This window comes from Triticum dicoccoides, chromosome 1A (genome assembly GCF_002162155.2).
Source record: "Triticum dicoccoides isolate Atlit2015 ecotype Zavitan chromosome 1A, WEW_v2.0, whole genome shotgun sequence".
NCBI classification, from domain to species: domain Eukaryota; kingdom Viridiplantae; phylum Streptophyta; class Magnoliopsida; order Poales; family Poaceae; genus Triticum; species Triticum dicoccoides.
The window spans coordinates 50,971,165-50,992,191 of NC_041380.1; the positions used below are offsets into that span (position 1 = coordinate 50,971,165).

At 47.5% G+C, this 21,027-nt stretch overlaps 1 protein-coding gene across 1 annotated transcript; it reads right to left on the bottom strand.

Moving 5' to 3' along the window:
* Positions 1-280: 280 nt before the first annotated feature.
* On the bottom strand, positions 281-1,346 carry LOC119361706. The gene is made up of 2 exons (XM_037626871.1): positions 722-1,346; positions 281-590 (listed from the first exon to the last, which is right to left on the bottom strand). Exon 1 carries the CDS (start codon positions 1,317-1,319, stop codon positions 741-743), a length of 579 nt encoding a protein of 192 aa, XP_037482768.1. The 5' UTR covers positions 1,320-1,346; the 3' UTR covers positions 281-590; positions 722-740.
* Positions 1,347-21,027: the final 19,681 nt, after the last annotated feature.

Here is a 21,027-nt window from a genome sequence, read left to right on the forward strand (position 1 = left end):
CGAACCCAAGCATCTTGGATGCCTAAATTTTTTTAATAAAAAATTGAATTCGTTTTTGAATTTGCTGTTCACCGAGAGCAGATAAGCCTGGGTTCTTCTCTGGATTACCGCTGATGCACCAATTACCAAGGTTTCTAATATGGATAACAAGTATCTAAACGCGTTGACTGGTATAATCATTCATTTCAGACAAAAATTGAACACAGCATGGAAACAAATTTTCATCGCCAAAAAAGAAACATGGAAACAAATTTCTGCTACAAATTTTAGATCGAAATGACCCAGCTTATAATGCAGGCAATACAGCAACAGTCCAAATTCCAAATGGATAGATAGGATATAAATCATCATCGACTTAGATGTCTTTGCACCACAGATAACTCACTAACATGTAGTAGAAGACAGGCCAAAAAGATGTAACTGATGTGTGATGATTCTACTTCACCACTCCACATGGATGCAACACAACTGACTACTTCCTGAACTATTTTTCCTGCTAGAGGTTATCATCACCTAAGATTCAAAAACTTTCTTGCTTGATTTGAACATGTAGACTCTTCCATTGTCTTCTCATATCCAAAATAACTAACCTGCAAGAGAAAAACAGCATCGACATTGAGTAACACAAGAACAGGAAATGCTACAATGTGTCATGATGCAGACAAGAAAGGGAGTACATTGTCAGGGATGAGCAGAAGAGACCAGAGTGATTCTGCAAAACCTGAGTCTGAGTGAGGCAGCTAGTGAAGAGCTTCGACTGCGAGGAGGTCGAGGAGATCCATGCCCTCGGCCTCATCAAGCAGGTGATCCATCTCATCGGCGTTCATGGGGCTCTGCGGAGAATCATCGGCCTGCGCGGCGGGAGCGGACAGCGAGTAGGCGAGGCGGAAGCTGATGAGGTTGGGGCTGAGGGCGCCGATCTTGGCCGTGCCCGCGAACGCCGCCGCGGCGTCCAGGCTGCTCTCGAAGATCACCATGGCGACGGAGAAGCCTTCCGGCCTGGCCTCCACCACGGGCCCGAACCGGCTGAAGATGTCGACGAGGTCGGTCGCCGGAGGGACGGCGGTCGGGCCGGTGAAGTTCAGCAGCAGCCCGGTCAGCCGAGGCTGCTCGTCCTTGTGCTGCGGCTTCGCCGGAGGAGGAGCAGCGGTGGTGACGGTGACGTCATGCAGCTGAGCGGCATGATCGGCAGCAGCGCTTGTGCACCGTGTCACCACAGCAGCGTTCGCCGGAGGAGTGGGCGTGGCGCGGTCGGCTCTGCGGGTCACCGGCGGCGACAGCGACATCCGGCGTGCGGCCCTGCGCATGAGCTTCCCCATCTTTGTGGTCGGCTCGTAGTTCTCCACCTCCTGGGCGTCTTCCACGCTCTCCCTTGCTCTGCCGCAGGTGATGCACCTTGAGTCCTTCCATATGCCATCGGCACTGTCGCCCCTCGGCCGTCGCCTCTTGGCGGTGCCACTGGCGCGGCCACGGCGTGCCGGCGTGGCCCCCATGGCGCCATCGGCAACGTCGCGGATGCCGTACCAAACCGTGTACACGGGGAGGCCTCCGGTGCCCCTCCACCGGGTGAAGGCCCTGAGCTGCGCGGTGGCGACGGTGAGCTCGAGCCGGTCAGCTCCGGCGAGCGGCGCGACGGCGAGCGCGGAGAGGTACTCGACGAACGCCTCGCCGCGGAACGCGTCCCGGGCGAAGGCGGTGTCCACCACGGCCCCGTGCGCGCCCTCCCGGACGCCGGCGTTGTCGACCACCTGCCGCTTGGCGACGCCGCGGCTGATGGCGCAGTCGCAGGACAGGCCGAAGTCGACGCGGCGCGCGACCTCGCCGAGCGCGGCGTCCACGGCGGAGGCGAACGGGGACATGGTCCTGCGGGCGCCCCAGCACGGGACGTGGGCGCGGTCCACCGCGGCGAAGCGCGGGAACCCCTCGCGGAACGGGCGGAGCGCGGCCGGGTCGTCCTCCCACGCGAACGTCCGCTCCCAGAAGTTGGCGACCAGGGCGGCGCCGCGCCGCCGGCGCTCCCCGAGCGCGAGCGCCGACGCGTCCGCCGGGTCGAACACCTGCGCCGGCCACCAGTGGTAGCCCCGCACCTTGGCCCACACCAGCCGAGGCGGCGCCGGGAGCCCCGCCTCGTCCTCGTCCTCGCGCTCGAACACGTAGTCGTACCGAGCGCGCCCCACCTCCCCGCCCTTGGCCACGCGCGCCGTCGGCGAGGCCTTCTTCCTGGTCCGCCGGTGACTGGATCGCTGGAGCAACTCCGCCACGTCCGGGTGCAAGGACCGTGCCCTCCGTGCCGGAGTTCCCGCGGTGCTCCCGTGCCCCCCGTCGACGTTCCTGGCGACGGCTCCTTCCTCCGGCGACAGAGTAGCAGGCGCCATGGTCACCACCCTGCAAACAAGCAGCGGCAACAAACGATCAGCGCGTCCTCGACTCTTCTGTTCTCGAAAGGGGGGAGGGGGAAGGGCTTGCCCTTACCGGAGAGCGAGCAGCAGGCGGCCGTGGACGGGGACGAAGGAGCTCTGTGGAGACGGACGGCGACGGAGAGGGAGGGGTTTGGTTGGGGTTTAGGGGTGAGGCGATGGGAAGAACAGAGAGGCCATATGCCAAAATGCAGTCTTGTGGGGTGAGACGGAGGGAAGGGCTACGTGAGCAAAAGGAAGGTGGTTGTTTTCTTTTCCCGAAAGAAAGAGGAAAAGGTTTCTTGTCTTTTTTGCATTGGTAGTACAATGCCATGCAGATGCCTCTTTTACTGCCTCTGATTTTGTCAGCTGGGGCCTCGTACTATGATGAACAGTACTCCTACATGCCATTCACTTTGAGGTCGGAAACAGAGGATTGGTAGTACTTTGAGTTTGGAAACAGTACTCCTGTTCATGTTTCCCCATCAGATCAAAAAAAAATTTAGTTTGCACTTTTTTTAGCATCGTATTTGTCGCATGAAACTGATGCCAGTCGACTGAAATCCACTGTCAAAATGCACACCCATGTCATCACATTCCTACTGTTTTTCACCAAGAAAGATATCGTTGTTGCGTGGTGGTGTATGCGGCCGTACTTGCTGGGGATTGACATGAAGTAAAATTCCATCAGGGAACTGTTGCGGAACCGATCACAGCAGAGGCAGCCGGGCTACCCCATGAGCAAAAGACGGCAAGGGGCAGAAAGAAGCAATCCGTTTCATCAGAAAGCAAAAACGTGGTACAAACTGCCACAACTCTCATCTGCTGTCTCTGCACCTGCTGCAGCAGCAGCCGGTCCGCTGGCTGGCTGGCTGGCTGGCTCGTGTGATCGACCTCCATCTCAAGCACCAGGCGGGCTCATGGCTCCTGCGCCAGCGGTGAAATACTGGTGGTTCTTCGGTTAGATTTTATTTAAACGGTGAAAAAATGGCAATCAACAGTAAATGGTGATGATTTAGTGAGATTTCAAACGTTTTTCCGACAACCTAACGGTGAAATAGTGTCATGTAAACATCGCCTGAAAAGAATCTTGTCTCTTTCAAGCAAACCCTTCAAAAGAATTGTGATCTTCTTCATTACAAAACCAATGTATATTTCTTTTTTTTCTGAACAGAAAACCAACGTATCTTTGGTTCAATGAACTTCACTGTGTTTTTTTTAGAAAAGGAGGAGGACCCCAACCAGGACGCTGATAGTCTGGGCCTAATACCAAACAGACCTCGCATCCAAACCTAACATGTAAGACCTGGGATCCCAACCAGGACGCCTGCCGGGTATGGGGCACCCACCAGTCCGGCGCACTCCTCAACCAGGACGCATGTCGGGTATGAGGCCGCTGCCGCCACCTGCCACCAATCCATCTTCAGTGTTGTACTGTTGCATCTACCTTGCCCGATCACGCTGCCGTCGACGCCACCATGGCGCCAGACAGCTCCACCGCCCCGCGCTCGTCCATCCAGCCGCATCCGTCGTCGATATGCAGTTGCACCATGCCGCCAAAACTCGTCGTCATCTATGCGGTGGATACAACGCCGCACCACCTGGCAACCTCCACACCGTCGGCACTGCTGGAGGTACTCGGAGCCCACCATCCACATCATCTCTCCCCCGAGCAGCAGGTCCTCCCAAGACAGCGCCTTCATTGAGGATACGACGCGCAGGACGCCGCCGCCGCCCAATCCAGACTGAATTTTGGACTTTCGTCTGGGAGGTGTTCAGAGGTGGATAGGAGAGACCTCGGCTTCGCCTCCACGGAGAGTAACAGCGTCGAGTAACGTCACCGATGCCGGGCCGGCCTAGCCGACCAAAGTTTCCTCCGGTCCCCATCCTATGCCACCAAACCTCCATCTGCTCCGGATCCGGCAACGGGCCACGATCCAAAACCTGCGAAGATGCAGGAGCCATGGGGCTCGACCCGCCAGAAAGGAGGATCGAGAAGAACCCATTGTAGATCTCCAGACGCCGAAACCAGCGGTCCGACGTGGCCAGTGACGACCATCACCACCCCGCGGCGGCCGATGGAGTCCGAAGACGGGATCCAGATGGATCCTCGCGACCACCGGGCATTCCCAACGCAGCCACCACCTCGCGACACGCAGGGCGCCACCACCGCACCGCGCACGACGCCGCCTGTAGACCCGCCCGACGCGTCGCCGAACCCCACGTTCGCCCGGCGCTCCTCTCGACCCCGCTGTCCCGCACCAGCCAAAGACGAAAAGGATGGGGAGAAGCCCCGCCGCCGCCTAGCCCGCCAGGCTTCGCCCGGCGGCACTGCGGACCGCGGCGAGGAGGGAGAGGGGCAGAAGAGGTGCGAGAAGCGGCGGCTAGGGTTTCCCCCCGGGTCGCCTGCAGGGGCGACGGGGGCAGAAGAGGTGCGAGAAGCGGCGGCTAGGGTTTCTCCCCGGGTCGCCTGCAGGGGCGACGCGAGGGGGCCTGAACTTCACTGTGTGTGTGGCGGGCCTGCTGTTATCTTACTTTACCCACTTGGCATTACCTGCGGTTGTAGCTATCCGTGGCCGTGCAACTACTGTCGCTCTCTCAAACCCATGCTGCTCCAAAGGAGAGTTTTTCTTTGTCCCTCTCAATCCAGTATGTGCTGTCAACTTTTCTGAAATTTCTACTTTTTTAGCATGATATATTAGTAGTCACATGAAATTGATACCTGTAGACTCAATCCACCATGAAAGAAAGAAAAGTAGCCCTACCCTGTAGACTCAATCTACTGTTTATTTCGCCTAAAATAAACGAAAAATGTGTTATTGTGGCATGGTGGTATGCAGCTGGGCTGCCAATAAGCAAAAGATGGGAAAAAGCCAGAAGGAAGCAAAAAGCATGGTAGATACTGCCCCCTCCCAACTCCTGTCTGTGCTGCAGCAGCCGGTCCTCTGGTTGGTTGGTTCATGTACTCATGGATCATGGCACCATGCCAGCAACCAATCCACGGTGAAACAGTGGATGCTTTTGTGAAACGTCTTTCCAACAGTACACACCCCAGACCTTGGTTTTACTCACAACTTCACGTCAACAAAACTTGAAGAAAAAAAGTGATCTTCTTCACAAAACCACCTGTCATTGCCGTGATGTGTCTTTGGTGCAATCTTGTGGGGGCGAGACGGAAGGAAGGCCGACGTGAGCAAATGGAAGGTGGTCGTTTTCTTTTTCAGAAAGAAAGAGGAAAAGTTTCTTGTCTTTTTTGGAGTTTCTTTTCTGCACTGGTAGTACAATGCAGATGCCTCTTTTACTGCCTCTGATTTTGTCAGTTGGGGCCTTGTACTATGAACAATGCATGCCATTCACTTTGAGCTTGGAAACACAAGATTGATTTCGTATGATCAACTACTCCTATTAATGTTAGAGCATCTGCAGTCTGACGCCCCAAACGTATCTCAAATTGTCCCAGCACAAAAAATCGACTCATCCAGACGCTTCAAACCGGCCTCAAACGACCGAGCTGCTTGGGGCCCCTCGTATACAGCTTAAATCTAGGGTGGATATGGGGCGGAGAAGGCACACCCAGATGCGTCCGTCTGATAGGCCCGGCACACCACCGACCCCACAATTGTCCCAATAAATCCCTAATCCGGCTTCCAACTTCAAACCCTAGGTCATCCACTCGCCTCTCTCGCTCCGTCCTATCCTCTTCTCTCCCGCCTTCCAATCCAATCGAGAGCAATGTCGAGTTCCAGCGGCCACTCCGACTCCAACCTCGAGTACGATGAGGAGCTGGCCCTTCGCTTTGCCTTGGGGCTGTCCAAGGTGGACACCGGGGGGCAGCTCCGGATCTGCAGCGTTGCCGACGCCGGTGTGAAAGTGGTGGTCCCGCACCTCTATGTGACTAACATCATGCTAAAACAGTGCAAATAAAATAAAATTGACTAGACATTCTTGGTTATAATCTAACGGGGTAAAAGCATCTACAACCGCGAAGAGTTAATAACTCGGACCCTTAAACGTCTGCGGACGCGTCGGGCACGCCTCATATTTTGCTTTTCACATTCATGTATCTTATATCTGGCACCTTATGTCCATATTATACATACAATGTGAGCTATTCTACGTGATCAAACAACTGCAACAAGATCGGCTGCAAACGGACATTAAACGAGCTTCACATCATCCAAAAGATCATTTGTGTTTGTCACCAAACAAGTTCTTAAACATCAACAACTAAGGCCCTGTTTGGTTCATAAGTCCTAGGACTTTTTCTAGTCCCAACTAAAAAGTCTCTAGTCCCTAAAAAGTCCCTCCCTGTTTGTTTCCAGGGACTAAAAAGTCCCTAGTCCCTCCCTAGAGGTTATTAAATGACTATATTAAATGACCATATTACCCCTTGTATACAGAAAAATAACAACCAAACAACACCATGGGACGGCGGGGCAATGGGTGCAGTGAGGGGCATTGTTGGAGAAGTCCCAAAAAGACTCTCCTTGAAAGTCTTTTTCATTTAGTCCCAAAAAACAACTTTTAATCCTGTTTGGTTAAAACGTCTCTAAGAGGGACTTTTTCTAGTCCCTACATCAAAAAAATCCCTGAAAACAAACACCCCCTAAAAACGATATAAACATAAGAGGAACTGATACCAATCGACTCCTTTTTTCACCATAAAAGAAAGTAGTCCCATGTCATTGCATTCTATTACTACTACTGTTTTTCACCGTCAAAGAAAGATTTAGTTGTTGCGTGGTGGTATGCAGCCGTACTTGCTGGGGATTGACATGAAGTAAAATTACATGAGGGCACTGTTGCGGATCAGATCACAGCAGAGGCAACTGGGCTTCTTTCTGCCATCAGCAAAAAAAAAGATGGGAAGGGGGTTTGCCACAAAGAAAGAAAGAAGCAATCCGTTTCATCACAAAGCAAAAGCAAAGCTTGGCAGAAACTGCCACAGCTCTCATCATCTCCTGTCTGCACCTGCTGCCGCAGCAGCCGGTCCGCTGGCTGGCTGGCTGGCTCGTGTGACCTGGACCAGGTGGGTTCATTGCCAGCGGTGAAATAGTGGGGCCGAATTTCGTGTTTTGACCTTTTTTGTAAGAATTACAGGATCTGACCCTGGTTGCTAAAATTTTTGGGATTTGACCCTTTTGCTACCGTCAGGGCCACTGGCGGTAGGGTTAGATAGCCTACCGCCACGGCTCATGGCGGTAGGGGTGCGATGGAGGGGGACGGCGGCCGTTTGACTGCGCTGACATGGATAAAAACCTACCAAACCTACCGCCAGAGCACCTGGCGGTAGGGTGTAGCAGGGTTTTGCCGTACAAATCTTCTGTAACGAAATGTGCAGTGGACCTGGCGGTAGGTTCACCCTACCGCCATTGGGCCTGGCGGTAGGCTGTGCGACCCTACTGCCGTGGGCGGTAGGGTCTTGTGTTTTTCAGTGTAATGTTTCTGTAACGAAGAATGGAAGGGCCCTGGCGGTAGGTTGTCTGACCCTACCGTCAGGGTCCTTGGCGGTAGGGTCCTGTGTTTTATTGTTTTCAAATTCAATATGACAGTAATATTATAGCAAGTTTTACAAATATGACAACAATATCACAGATCTCAAACAAATAAACTTGGGCATCACATACACATTAACAAATTTGAAGTGCATAGAACATTTCAAACGAACTTCAACTAATTAGTAAACGGAGTTCCACATAGTTTCACAAATAGCAAACACATAGATCCACAAATAGCAAACACATAGTTCCACGTAGTTTCATAACCACTAGACAAGTTCAACCAAACGAAGTTCAACCAAACTAAAAGAGCCAACTATCGAAGAGCATAATCAGTTGCTCCTTCCCCTCTTGGAGGTACAGTCCTCGTTACTCTTTAAACGAGTCTCTTCGGTCTTCTTCTTGGGCCGTCGAGGAACCGGTCTCTGGAAAGGGTCCGGACTCAGCAAATTCTTTTTCTTCGGATTCCTCTTCTTCGGCAGCTGAGATGCTTGAGATGTTTGAGTTGGTAGAGGTCCATAATCTTCATCGTACTTCTCCTCCCGTTGCTCTCATCCTCCTCCTCCCCTTCTTCATATGTGGCCTCCTCCTCCTCATCATCATCATCCTCCTCCTCCTCCTCCTCCCCAACCAACCTAGACGACGAGGGAGCATGGCTCGATGAGCCGATGAGACCCTGTGTGGCTACAGGCTGATATGCTTCAACTGACCCAGCTCCAGCACACCCAAGCAGCCCTACCAGCTTGCGACAACGCTGCACGAACTTCTGCACTCACAATGAAGCAAGGTCATAATAAGTATCAGATCGACTGATTACAAGTGAACAAGATGCATCTGTTCCGAGGAGGCTGAAATTGTACCTTCATCGTCCCCCTAACTCTGGTCTCTGATTGTACGCTCCCGGGAAGATCACCTAGTGCATCTGAGGCATCGAAGATGCATCTGTTTAGCTCACCGAACTGCAACGGCATAAGTCAGTCACGATTACGAATAAAATATTTTAAAATCAACCGTCGGTTCGAACTTACCACTCTGTTGATGCCGGTCTGGTATGCCTGTTCATCGGGGTCATCCCTCTCCAACTCCGCGATGTCTTCCGCCGTCCATCGAGGCCTGAGACGAAGACGGTGCTTTTGGCCATCATCGTACCACCTCATGTGTCGGCCCAGGTAATCATCCCAGTTAGTCACTCTCCTCTCCACGTCTTTATGGTACCTCCGTCGGTCCCATGCCTCCACATGAGTCTTATGCTCCTCTTCCCAGTCTGTGATCGACTGATTCTTCTGCCGGCTCTTCCTACAAGGCATAAGCAACAAGAATCATCATAAGCGCAATGAGATCATCATAAGCAACAAGAAACATGATAATCTCACGGAGAACAAAGAGCTCACAGGTGGAGCGCGTGGCCGCCGGTATCGGTGGGCTGGCCTGGTGGGGTATGCTGATAAATCCCAAACTGCGTGGCCACGCGTTGTGGCAAATGCCACTCGACGTCGTACACACAGATCATGGGCACGATGCACCGCCAGAGACCACGGTCCGCATCGCACATCACGTTCAGATCAAAGTCCCACTGTCGTTCTTGTCGATACGGCCACCAGATTACCTATTACATATACCTTGGTAAGTTTGCACTCTCGGTCAATAGTGGAATCAAAGAGAAAGGTGTTGGGCGAGTTCATATACATGCGTATGCGTCAAAGCGTCCAACTCGTTTGTGTATGTCTTGTACGAAGTCTTGTTTAGGCCCGTGTAGAGTTTGACAACATCCCACTCGTAAGCTGCGGTGGGGTTTCGAGTCTCGTCGCCTTCTTCGCCATAGTCTTCCCATGGGCGTCTTTGCAACTTCTCCGGACGCCCCACCGGCAGCCGCTCCCACATCCAAATGGAGAAGGCCCAGACAAAGCCACCCATATTGGACTTGTCTCCCGTCCTCTGCGTTGCGTCGTCAAGCTGCAAAACATCAAATGAGGATCAGATATAAGAAAATGTCATGGATACACTTTCGTAGGTAGGTACGCAATTAGACACTCTCTTACCGAACGGTATAGGTAGGCGAGAGATGCCGTCCCCCAACTGTACCCTGCATCCCAGTCCGCTAGGAAGAACAAATACGCCCAGTTGGCAGAGTTCCCGGAGCTATCTGGAAACACGACCTTCGAGAGAATATACCACAGATAGGCCCTCGCGTACAACTCCACAGTCGCCTCATCTGCGCCTTGGGGGCATGTCTTCCGGTGCTCCGAGAGCCAGATCAACGGCACACCGGATGTACGGTTACTCTTGGCACCGGGGCAGTCATCGATGAGGGTGGTGACCCTCTCCTGCCAGTTGGCCCTCTCCACTCGAGCGGTGAGTGCATGACCCTCGATCGGCATTGCAGTAATCATCCCCCAGTCCTCTAGGGTCACCGTCATCTCCCCGCATGGCAGATGGAAAGAATGGGTCTCCGGTCTCCAACGGTCAATCAGAGCTGTGAGAGCCGCGTGGACAATCGTCATCGGCGGCCACAGGGGAAACCCTAGATGGTTTTGGGCGCCCCACCCCCTAGGAAACTTGCCCCCCAAGCCGGGAGGGGCGGCTGCCCTAGGGGTGGCGCCCCCACCTCTCCTGGTTACGTGAGATGGGGTGGGAGGGGCGCTCAGCCCCTTAGTGGGCTGATGTGCCCTCTCCCCTTGGCCCATAAGGCCCCCCAACGCTTGCCGGGGCCTCCGAAACGCATTTCGGACACGCTGGTCATCACCTGGTACCCCCGGAACAATTCCGGACTCCAATACCCTTCGTCCAATATACCGATCTTCACCTCCGGACCATTCCGGAGCTCCTCGTCATGTCCGGGATCTCATCCGGGACTCCGAACAACCTTCGGTAACCACATACTATTTCCCATAACAACTCTAGCGTCACCGAACCTTAAGTGTGTAGACCCTACGGGTTCGGGAACCATGCAGACATGACCGAAACAACTCTCCGGCCAATAACCAACAGCGGGATCTGGATACCCATGTTGGCTCCCACATGTTCCACGATGATCTCATCGGATGAACCACAATGTCGAGGATTCAATCAATCCCGTATACAATTCCCTTTGTCCAGCGGTATTGTACTTGCCCGAGATTCGATCGTTGGTATCCTGATACCTTGTTCAATCTCGTTACCGGCAAGTCTCTTTACTCGTTCCGTAACACATCATCCCGTGATCAACTCCTTGGTCACATTGTGCACATTATGATGATGTCCTACCGAGTGGGCCCAGAGATACCTCTTCGTTTAAACGGAGTGACAAATCCCAGTCTCGATTCGTGCCAACCCAACAGACACTTTCGAAAATACCTGTAGTGTACCTTTATAGCCACCCAGTTACGTTGTGATGTTTGGCACGCCCAAAGCACTCGTACGGTATCCAGGAGTTGCGCAATCTCATGGTCTAAGGAAATGATACTTGACATTAGAAAAGCTTTAGCAAACGAACTACACGATCTTGTGCTAGGCTTAGGATTGGGTCTTGTCCATCACATCATTCTCCTAATGATGTGAACCCGTTATCAACGACATCCAATGTCCATGGTCAGGAAACCGTAACTATCTATTGATCAACGAGCTAGTCAACTAGAGGCTTACTAGGGACATGGTGTTATCTATGTATCCACACATGTATCTGAGTTTCCTATCAATACAATTCTAGCATGGATAATAAACGATTATCATGAACAATGAAATATAATATAATAATAACTAATTTATTATTGCCTCTAGGGCATATTTCCAAAATTATTCTGTTTGGATTTCGTTTGATATTCCGCTTCTTCGAAACACTGAAATAGGCAAAAAAACAGCAATTCTGGGCTGGGCCTCCGGTTAATAGGTTAGTCCCAAAAATAATATAAAAGTGGAAAATAAAACCCAATATAGTCCAAAACAGTAGATAATGTAGCATGGAGCAATCAAAAATTATAGATACGTTGGAGACGTATCAGGCATCCCCAAGCTTAATTCCTACTCGTCCTCGAGTAGGTAAATGATAAAAAGAGAATTTTTGATGCGGAGTGCTACTTGGCATAATTTCAATGCAAATCTCCTTAATTGTGGTATGAATATTCAGATTAGGAAGATTCAAGACAAAAGTTCATATTGACATAAAGAATAATAATACTTCAAGCAAACCAACAAAGCAATTATGTTTTCTCAAAGTAACATGGCCAAAGAAAGTTCATCCCTACAAAATCATATAGTTTAGTCATGCTCCATTTTCGTCACACAAAAATGCTCTCATCATGCACAACCCCGATGACAAGCCAAGCAATTGTTTCATACCTTAATAATTTCAAACTCATAAACTTTCACGCAATACATGAGCGTGAGCCATGGATTTAGCACTATGGGTGGAATAGAATATAATGATGGGGGTTATGTGGAGAAGACAAAAAAAGGAGAAAGTCTCACATCAACGAGGCTAATCAATGGGCTATGGAGATGCCCATCGATTGATGTTAATGCAAGGAGTAGGGATTGCCATGCAACGGATGCACTAGAGCTATAAATGTATGAAAGCTCAACAAAAGAAACTAAGTGGGTGTGCATCCAATTTGCTTGCTCGCGAAGACCTAGGGCACTTGAGGAGGCCCATCTTTGGAATATACAAGCCAAGTTCTATAATGAAAAATTCCCACTAGTATATGAAAGTGACAACATATGAGACTCTCTATATGAAGAACATGGTGCTACTTTGAAGCACAATATATGAGACTTGCTATATCATGGTGCTACTTTGAAGCACAAGTGTGGAAAAAAAGGATAGTAGCATTGCCCCTTTTTTGGGCCTTTTTTTCTTTGGCCTTTTTTTGGGACAATGCTCTATTGAATGATGATCATCACACTTCTATTTATTTACAACTCAATGATTACAACTCGATACTAGAACAAAGTGTGACTCTATATGAATGCCTCCAGCGGTGTACCGGGATATGCAATGAATCAAGAGTGACAAGTATCAAAGAATTATGAAGGGTGGCTTTGCCACAAATACTATGTCAACTACATGATCATGCTAAGCAATATGACAATGATGAATGTGTCATGATAAACTGGATGGTGGAAAGTTGCATGGCAATATATCTCGGAATGGCTATGGAAATGCCATAATAGGTAGGTATGGTGGCTGTTTTGAGGAAGATATAAGGAGGTTTATGTGTGAAAGAGCGTATCATATCACGGGGTTTGGATGCACCAGCGAAGTTTGCACCAACTCTCAATGTGAGAAAGGGCAATGCAAGGTATCGAAGAGGCTAGCAATGATGGAAGGGTGAGAGTGCGTATAATCCATGGACTCAACATTAGTCATAAAGAACTCATATACTTATTGCAAAAATCTACAAGCCATCAAAAACCAAAGTATTACGCGCATGCTCCTAGGGGGATAGATTGGTAGGAAAAGACCATCGCTCGTCCCCGACCGCCACTCATAATGAGGACAATCAAATAACACCTCATGTTTCAAATTTGTTGCATAACGTTTACCATACGTGCATGCTACGGGACTTGCAAACTTTAACTCAAGCACTTCTCAAATTCACAATTACTCTACTAGATGACTTTGATATTACTACCTCCATATCTCAAAACAATTATCAAGCATCCAACTTTTCTTAGTATTCAACGCACTCAAAAGAAAGTTTCACAAATCTTGAATACCAAGCATGTTATTATTAAGCAAATTACCATGCTATTAAGACTCTCAAAATAATTTAAGTGAAGCATGAGAGATCAATAGTTTCTTTAAAACAAACCACCACTGTGCTCTAAAAGATCTAAGTGAAGCACAAAGAGCAAAACTACATAGCTCAAAAGATATAAGTGAAGCACATAGAGCAAAACTACATAGCTCAAAAGATATAAGTGAAGCACATAGAGTATTCTATCAAATTATAATTCATGTATGGCTCTCTCAAAAGGTGTGTACAGCAAGGATGATTGTGGCACACTAACAAACAAAGACACAAATAATACAAGACGCTTCAAGCAAAACACATATCATGTTGGTGAATAAAAATATAGCTCCAAGTAAATTACTGATGGAAGTGGACGAAAGAGGGGATGCCTTCCGGGGCATCCCCAAGCTTTGACTTTTTGGTGTCCTTGGATTATCTTGGGGGTGCCATGGGCATCCCCAATCTTAGGCTTTTGCCACTCCTTGTTCCATAATCCATCAAAAGAATTCACGCAAAACTTGAAAACTTCACAACACAAAACTCAATAGAAATCTCGTGAGCTCCGTTAGAGAAAGAAAAGAAAAGACCACTTCAAAGTACTGTAATGAACTCATTCTTTATTTATATTGGTGTTAAAACTACTGTATTCCAACTTCTCTATGGATTATAAACTATTTTACTAACCATAGATTCATCAAAATAAGCAAACAACACACGAAAAACAGAATCTGTCAAAAACAGAACAGTCTGTAGGAATCTGTAACTAACGCCAAACTTCTGGAACCTAAAAAATTCTACCAAAATTGTACGACCTAGAAATTTTTTTTATTGATCAGCAGCAATTGGAATCAGTATTTTATCACGTTCTGATGATTTTTAATAATTCAGGCACTGAACGCAAAGTTTCTGGAAATTACAGGAAGATCAAATAACTATCATCCAAGAAGATCCAATAGGTCTAACTTGGCACAAACACTAATTAAAACACAAAACCACATCCAAACAGAAGGTAGATGTGTTATTTATTCCCTAACAGAAGGAAAACACAAAAAACTAAAAAAAAAATTGGGTTGCCTCCCAACAAGCGCTATCGTTTAACGCCCCTATCTAGGCATAAAAATGAGGATAGATCTAGGTATTGCCATCTTTGGAGGGCAATCCATAAGTGGCTCTCATGATAGTTTCATATGGCAATTTTATTTTCTTTCTTGGAAAGTGTTCCATGCCCTTTTTTAATGGAAATTGGAATCTAATATTCCCTTCCTTCATATCAATAATCACACCAACCATTCTAAGGAAAGGTCTACCAAGAATAATAGGGCAAGAAGGATTGCAATCTATATCAAGAACAATGAAATCTACGGGCACATATTCCTATTTGCAACAATAATAACATCAATAATCCTTTCCATAGGTTTCTTAATAGTAGAATCCGCGAGATGTAAGTTTAAAGAGCAATCATCAAGATCGCGGAAATCTAGCAAATCACACAAAGTTTTGGGGATAGTGGAGACACTAGCACCCAAATCACACAAAGCATAAAACTCATGATCTTTAATTTTAATTTTAATAGTTGGTTCCCACTCATCATAGAGTTTTCTAGGGATAGAAACTTTCAACTCAAGTTTTTCTTCATAAGATTGCATCAAGGCATCAACAATATGTTCGGTGAAGGCTTTCTTTTGACTATAAGCATGTGGAGAATTTAGCACGGATTACAACAAGGAAATACAATCAATCAAAGAGCAACTTTCATAATTAAATTCCTTGAAATCTAATATAGTGGGTTTAGCAACATCTATATTTTTATTTTTTTCAATCCCACTTTCATCAATTTCATCGTAAAGATCTAAATACTTCGAATTTTTAGAACGCCTTCTAGGTAAAGGAAGATCATATTCAGTTTCATCAAGATTCATATTGCAAAACAAAGATTTGATAGGAGACACATTAATAACTTTTAGATCTTCATCTTGATTTTCATAGGAATTGGAAGAACACGCTTTAATAAAGGCATCTTTGGAAGCACGCATCCTAGCGGTTCTTTCCTTGCACTCATCAATGTAAATTCTCATGGCTTTGATAGACTCATTGATATCATGCTTAGGATGAATAGATCTAAGCTTTAAAGAATCAACTTCAAGAGAAATTCTATCAGTGTTCCTAGCCAAATCATCAACTTTAAGCAATTTCTCTTCAAGCAAAGCATTAAAATTCTTTTGTGAATTCATAAACTCTTTAACACTATTATCAAATTCAGAGGGCATCTTATTATAATTTCCATAAGAGTTGTTGTAGGAATTCCCATAATTGTTAGAAGGATTACTAGGATATGGCCTAGGATTAACATTCCCTCTATAAGCGTTGTTACCAAAATTATTCCTACCAACAAAATTCACGTCCATAGATTCATTGTTATTCTCAATCAAAGTAGAAAAAGGCATATCATTAGGATCAGAAGAAACACTCTTAGTAGCAAATAATTTCATAAGTTCATCCATCTTTCCACTCAAAACATTGATTTCCTCTATCGCATGCACTTTTTTATTAGAAGATTTTTCAGCATGCCATTGAGAATAATTAACCATAATATTATCTAGGAGTTTAGTAGCATCTCCTAAAGTGATTTCCATAAAAGTGCCTCCCGCGGCCGAATCTAAAAGATTTCTAGAAGCAAAATTCAATACGGCATAATTTTTTTGTATAATCATCCACAAATCAAACCATGAGTAGGGCAATTACGTATCATTAATCTCATTCTCTCCCAAGCTTGTGCAACATGTTCATGATCAAGTTGCTTAAAATTCATAATATCGTTTCTAAGAGAGATGATCTTAGCGGGAGGAAAATACTTAGAGATAAAAGCATCTTTGCACTTGTTCCAAGAATCAATACTATTTTTAGGCAAAGACGAAAACCAAGCTTTAGCACGATCTCTAAGCGAAAAAGGAAATAGCTTCAATTTAACGACATCATTATCTTTTTTCTTTTGCATATCACATAAATCAACAAAGCTATTTAGATGAGTAGTGGCATCTTCACTAGGAAGGTCAGCGAATTGATCTTTCATAACAAGATTCAACAAAGCAGTATTGATTTCACAAGATTCAGTATTGGCAAGAGGAGCAATCAGAGTGCTAAGGAAATCATTATTGTTGGTATTGGTGAAGTCACACAATTTGGTAGTATCTTGAGCCATCGCGACAAACAAGCAATCCAACACACGAGCAAACAAAAGGCAAGCGAGAAAAAAGGCAAATGGAGAAGGAGAAGGAGAAGGAGAAGGAGAAAGAGAGGGCGAATAAAACGGCAAGGGTGAAGTGGGGGAGAGAAAAACGAGAGGCAAATGGCAACTAATGTAATGCGGGAGATAGGGATTGTAATGGGTACTTGGTATGTTGACTTTTTGTGTAGACTCCCCGACAACGGCGCCAGAAATTCTTCTTGCTACCTCTTGAGCTTGCGTTGGTTTTCCCCGAAGAGGAGAGGATGATGCAGCAGAGTAGCGTAAGTATTTCCCTCAGTTTTTGAGAACCAAGGTATCAATCCAGTAGGAGGCCATGCTCAAGTCCCTCGTACCTGCACAAAACGATAGCTACTCGCTACCAACGCGATTAGGGGTTGTCAATCCCTTCACGGTCACTTACGAGAGTGAGATCTGATAGAGATAATATTTTTGGTATTTTTGGTATAGAGATGCAAAGTAAAAAGTAAAAGGCAAAGTAAAAAGCAGAGAAAAATTAAAGTGATGGAGATTGATATGATGAGAATAGACCCGGGGGCCATAGGTTTCACTAGTGGCTTCTCTCAAGAGCATAAGTATTCTACGGTGGGTGAACAAATTACTGTTGAGCAATTGACAGAATTGAGCATAGTTATGAGAATATCTAGGCATGATCATGTATATAGGCATAACGTCCGTGACAAGTAGACCGAAACGATTCTGCATCTACTACTATTACTCCACTCATCGACCGCTATCCATCATGCATCTAGAGTATTAAGTTAAAACAGAGTAACGCTCTAAGCAAGATGACATGATGTAGAGAGATAAATTCATGCAATATGAAATAAACCCCATCTTGTTATCCTCGATGGCAACGATACAATACGTGCCTTGCTGCCCCTTCTGTCACTGGGAAAGGACACCGCAAGATCAAACCCAAAGCTAAGCACTTCTCCCATGGCAAGAACTACCAATCTAGTTGGCCAAACCAAACGGATAATTCGAAGAGACTTGCAAAGATAACCAATCATACATAAAAGAATTCAGAGAAGATTCAAATATTTTTCATAGATAGACTTGATCATAAACCCACAATTCATCGGTCTCAACAAACACACCGCAAAAGAAGAAGATTACATCGAATAGATCTCCACAAGAGAGGGGGAGAACATTGTATTGAGATCCAAAAAGAGAGAAGAAGCCATCTAGCTAATAACTATGGACCCGAAGGTCTGAGGTAAACTACTCACACTTCATCGGAGAGGCTATGATGATGTAGGAGCCCTCCGTGATGACAGCCCTCTCCGGCGGAGCTCCGGAACAGGCCCCAAGATGGGATCTCATGGATACAGAAAGTTGCGGCGGTGGAATTAGGTTTTTGGCTCCTGTTCTGATTGTTTGGGGGTACGTGGGTATATATAGGAGGAATAAGTACGTCGGTGGAGCTTCGGTGGGCCCACAAGGGTGGGGGCGCGCCTGGGGGTGTAGGGCGTGCCCCCTACCTCGTGCCCACCTCGAAGCTTCCTTGGCATAGGGTCCAAGTCTCCTGGGTCATATTCGGGAAGAAAATCACATTCCAGAAAGGATTATTCTGTTTGGATTCCGTTTGATATTCCGTTTCTTCGAAACACTAAAATAGGCAAAAAACAACAATTCTAGGCTGGGCCTCCGGTTAATAGGTTAGTCCCAAAAATAATATAAAAGTGGAAAATAAAGCCCAATATAGTCCAAAACAGTCGATAATGTAGCATGGGGCAATCAAAAATTATAGATACGTTGGAGACATATCAATGATCTGAATGAAACAGATGACGGCTCCCAATATCTGAACAATACCGGGGAGGGTGATGATAACGTATTCGATCTCGACGACCGAGCTGATGAAGTCATGAACTATGATTATGATTATGATTATGATGATGCAGACAATGTTTATGATGACACAGACAATGTTGATCTTGAAATAACAAAGACTACCGGCGAAGTATATTTATATAAGCAGGCATCTGGTTATCATCACATGTTTTTTTATTTGAAGATATATATATATATATATATATATATATATATATATATATATATATTAACGAATCGATCTTTCTTCTTTCAGCCCTCCGGATCGAGCAAATCTGCTTCTACAGACAGCAGGACAAAGCGAGGCCCGGGCAAAAAGTTGAAGGAGGGTGTAAAGTACAACATCGACTCCATCAAAACTAATGGCGAACCCCTCACGCCTAAGAACATTGCGAACAAGTGGACTCGTCAGTGCGGAGTTCTTGTGAGGGACCAACTCCCGATCTCCATTTAAGAATGGAAAGAGCCAAAAACTAAACGTTCAGATGTTATTTGGGTCGACGACAGAGCAAAACAAAAGCTTTGGGAATCTCTGATGGAACATTTCACCCTACCAGATCATTTCACTGATGCAGATGTGCAGAAAGTCAAGGACGCTGCTCTTAAGAAGATGGCAAATGCATTCAACACCCACAAGAAAACTGTATGGGCCAACTACCTCGCTGCAGAAAGGAAGACTCCAGAATTCAAAGGAACACTCGAGAAGCAAAGAGAACACTGGCCCGCTTTCGTGAAATTCAAGGAATCAGAATTATCTAAGGAACGGTCGGCAAAAAACAAGGCCAATGCCACAAAAAAAGACGCAGTTCCATAGGCTGGGTCCAGGTGGCTACGCGGTGGCAATGCCTAAGTGGGATAAGTCTGAGCAAGAGATGGAGGATGCAGGGGTCACTCCGGTTACTAGGAGCTGGCCCCCAGGTGCAGAAGTTGGTTCTATGTGCATGGGGGGCGTTGGACCCGAAGACAGGCCTGCTTTCAAAGAAGGCAAGTCTAAAAGGAGCAAGTCAAAATTTACTTGATGCAATAGAAGATGTTAAAAAGGGGGTGTTCACGCCCAACAGAGAGAACGACGAGCTTACGCGCGCCCTGGGAAATCCTGAACACCCGGGAAGAACACAAGGCAAGGGCGTTATTCCCTGGTATGAGGGCTTTTCGGAATGGAACGTTGACTACAGGACCCGTGCAAGAAAGAAGATGGAGGAGGATAAGAAGAGGAAGCTGGAGGAGGAGCAGAGGAAGCAGGACGCGGAATGCCTTCAAGGCCTAGAAGCAAGACACGCGGACTTGTCACTCAAATTCCAGCAGCAGCAGTAGCAGATCGACTCACTTAGCCAGGAAAGGGGGTCTCAGCAGCGGCAGCAGCAAGCAGATGATCATCCAGCATTGGATAGCACCGTCCCATCCATGCCGAGAAGCAGCGTTGGTTCCGCCCCGGGCGACGCACTGCTCGATACATACCCTGTGGATGACATCATAGAGAACACTAACTGTGAGCTACACTTCAAAATGAAGAACATATCCATGAAGGTGGTGGATGCAGTTGCTTTTACAATTACCCCCGAAGCAACCTTCCATTGCGCCCCGATTCCAGCGGGCTATGCTCGTGTCTTGGTTGATGAGGTGGTGGACCCATATTCGGGGCTACAGCTTGGCATTCCTGGAGGTGACGACGAGCACACACTGGGAGAGGCCATACATCGTATCATCCTATGGAGAAAGGATTGCATCATCTTTCAAAGTCCACCGACACCGCGTCTGCTGACTCCTCCTCAAAGTCCGCCACCGAGTCAGCAGAGTCACGCTCCTCCAAGTCCACGAACGCGTGAGCAGACTCCTGCTTCAAGTCCGGCACAGCCTCAGGCCACTCCTCCCGTTTCAAGTCCGACACCGTGTCAGGCCACACCTCCTGCTTCAAGTCCGGCACAGCGTCAGGCCACTCCTCCTGCTCCAACTCAGCCACGTCAGCCGTCTCCGCCGTCTCAGCAATCGCAGAAGAGACACGCCGCAGCTATGGTGCGTAGCGGTACGAGTCGAGGTAGTACAAGAAGTACAGGCGGAGACATGAAGCGATATAAATATGGTCCAAGCCTCGCTCCTCTTCCCCAGAGGCCTTACGACATGACCGAGGAGCAAAACAATGCCATAGTGCGGGCAGAAGTGGACGCCCATTTTGGACCAAAACCGGCAACGCCGCCGAGGGAGAAAGTGCCTGAGGAAAAGATTGACCACTTCATTTGTATGGCTAGACCACCAGCTCCCAAGCTTGTTGACTCAGACTATGAGTGCCAAATCAGGAAGGCACATCGAGCACGACTACAGAAAGAAGCGAGCTCGAGCTCGAGCCA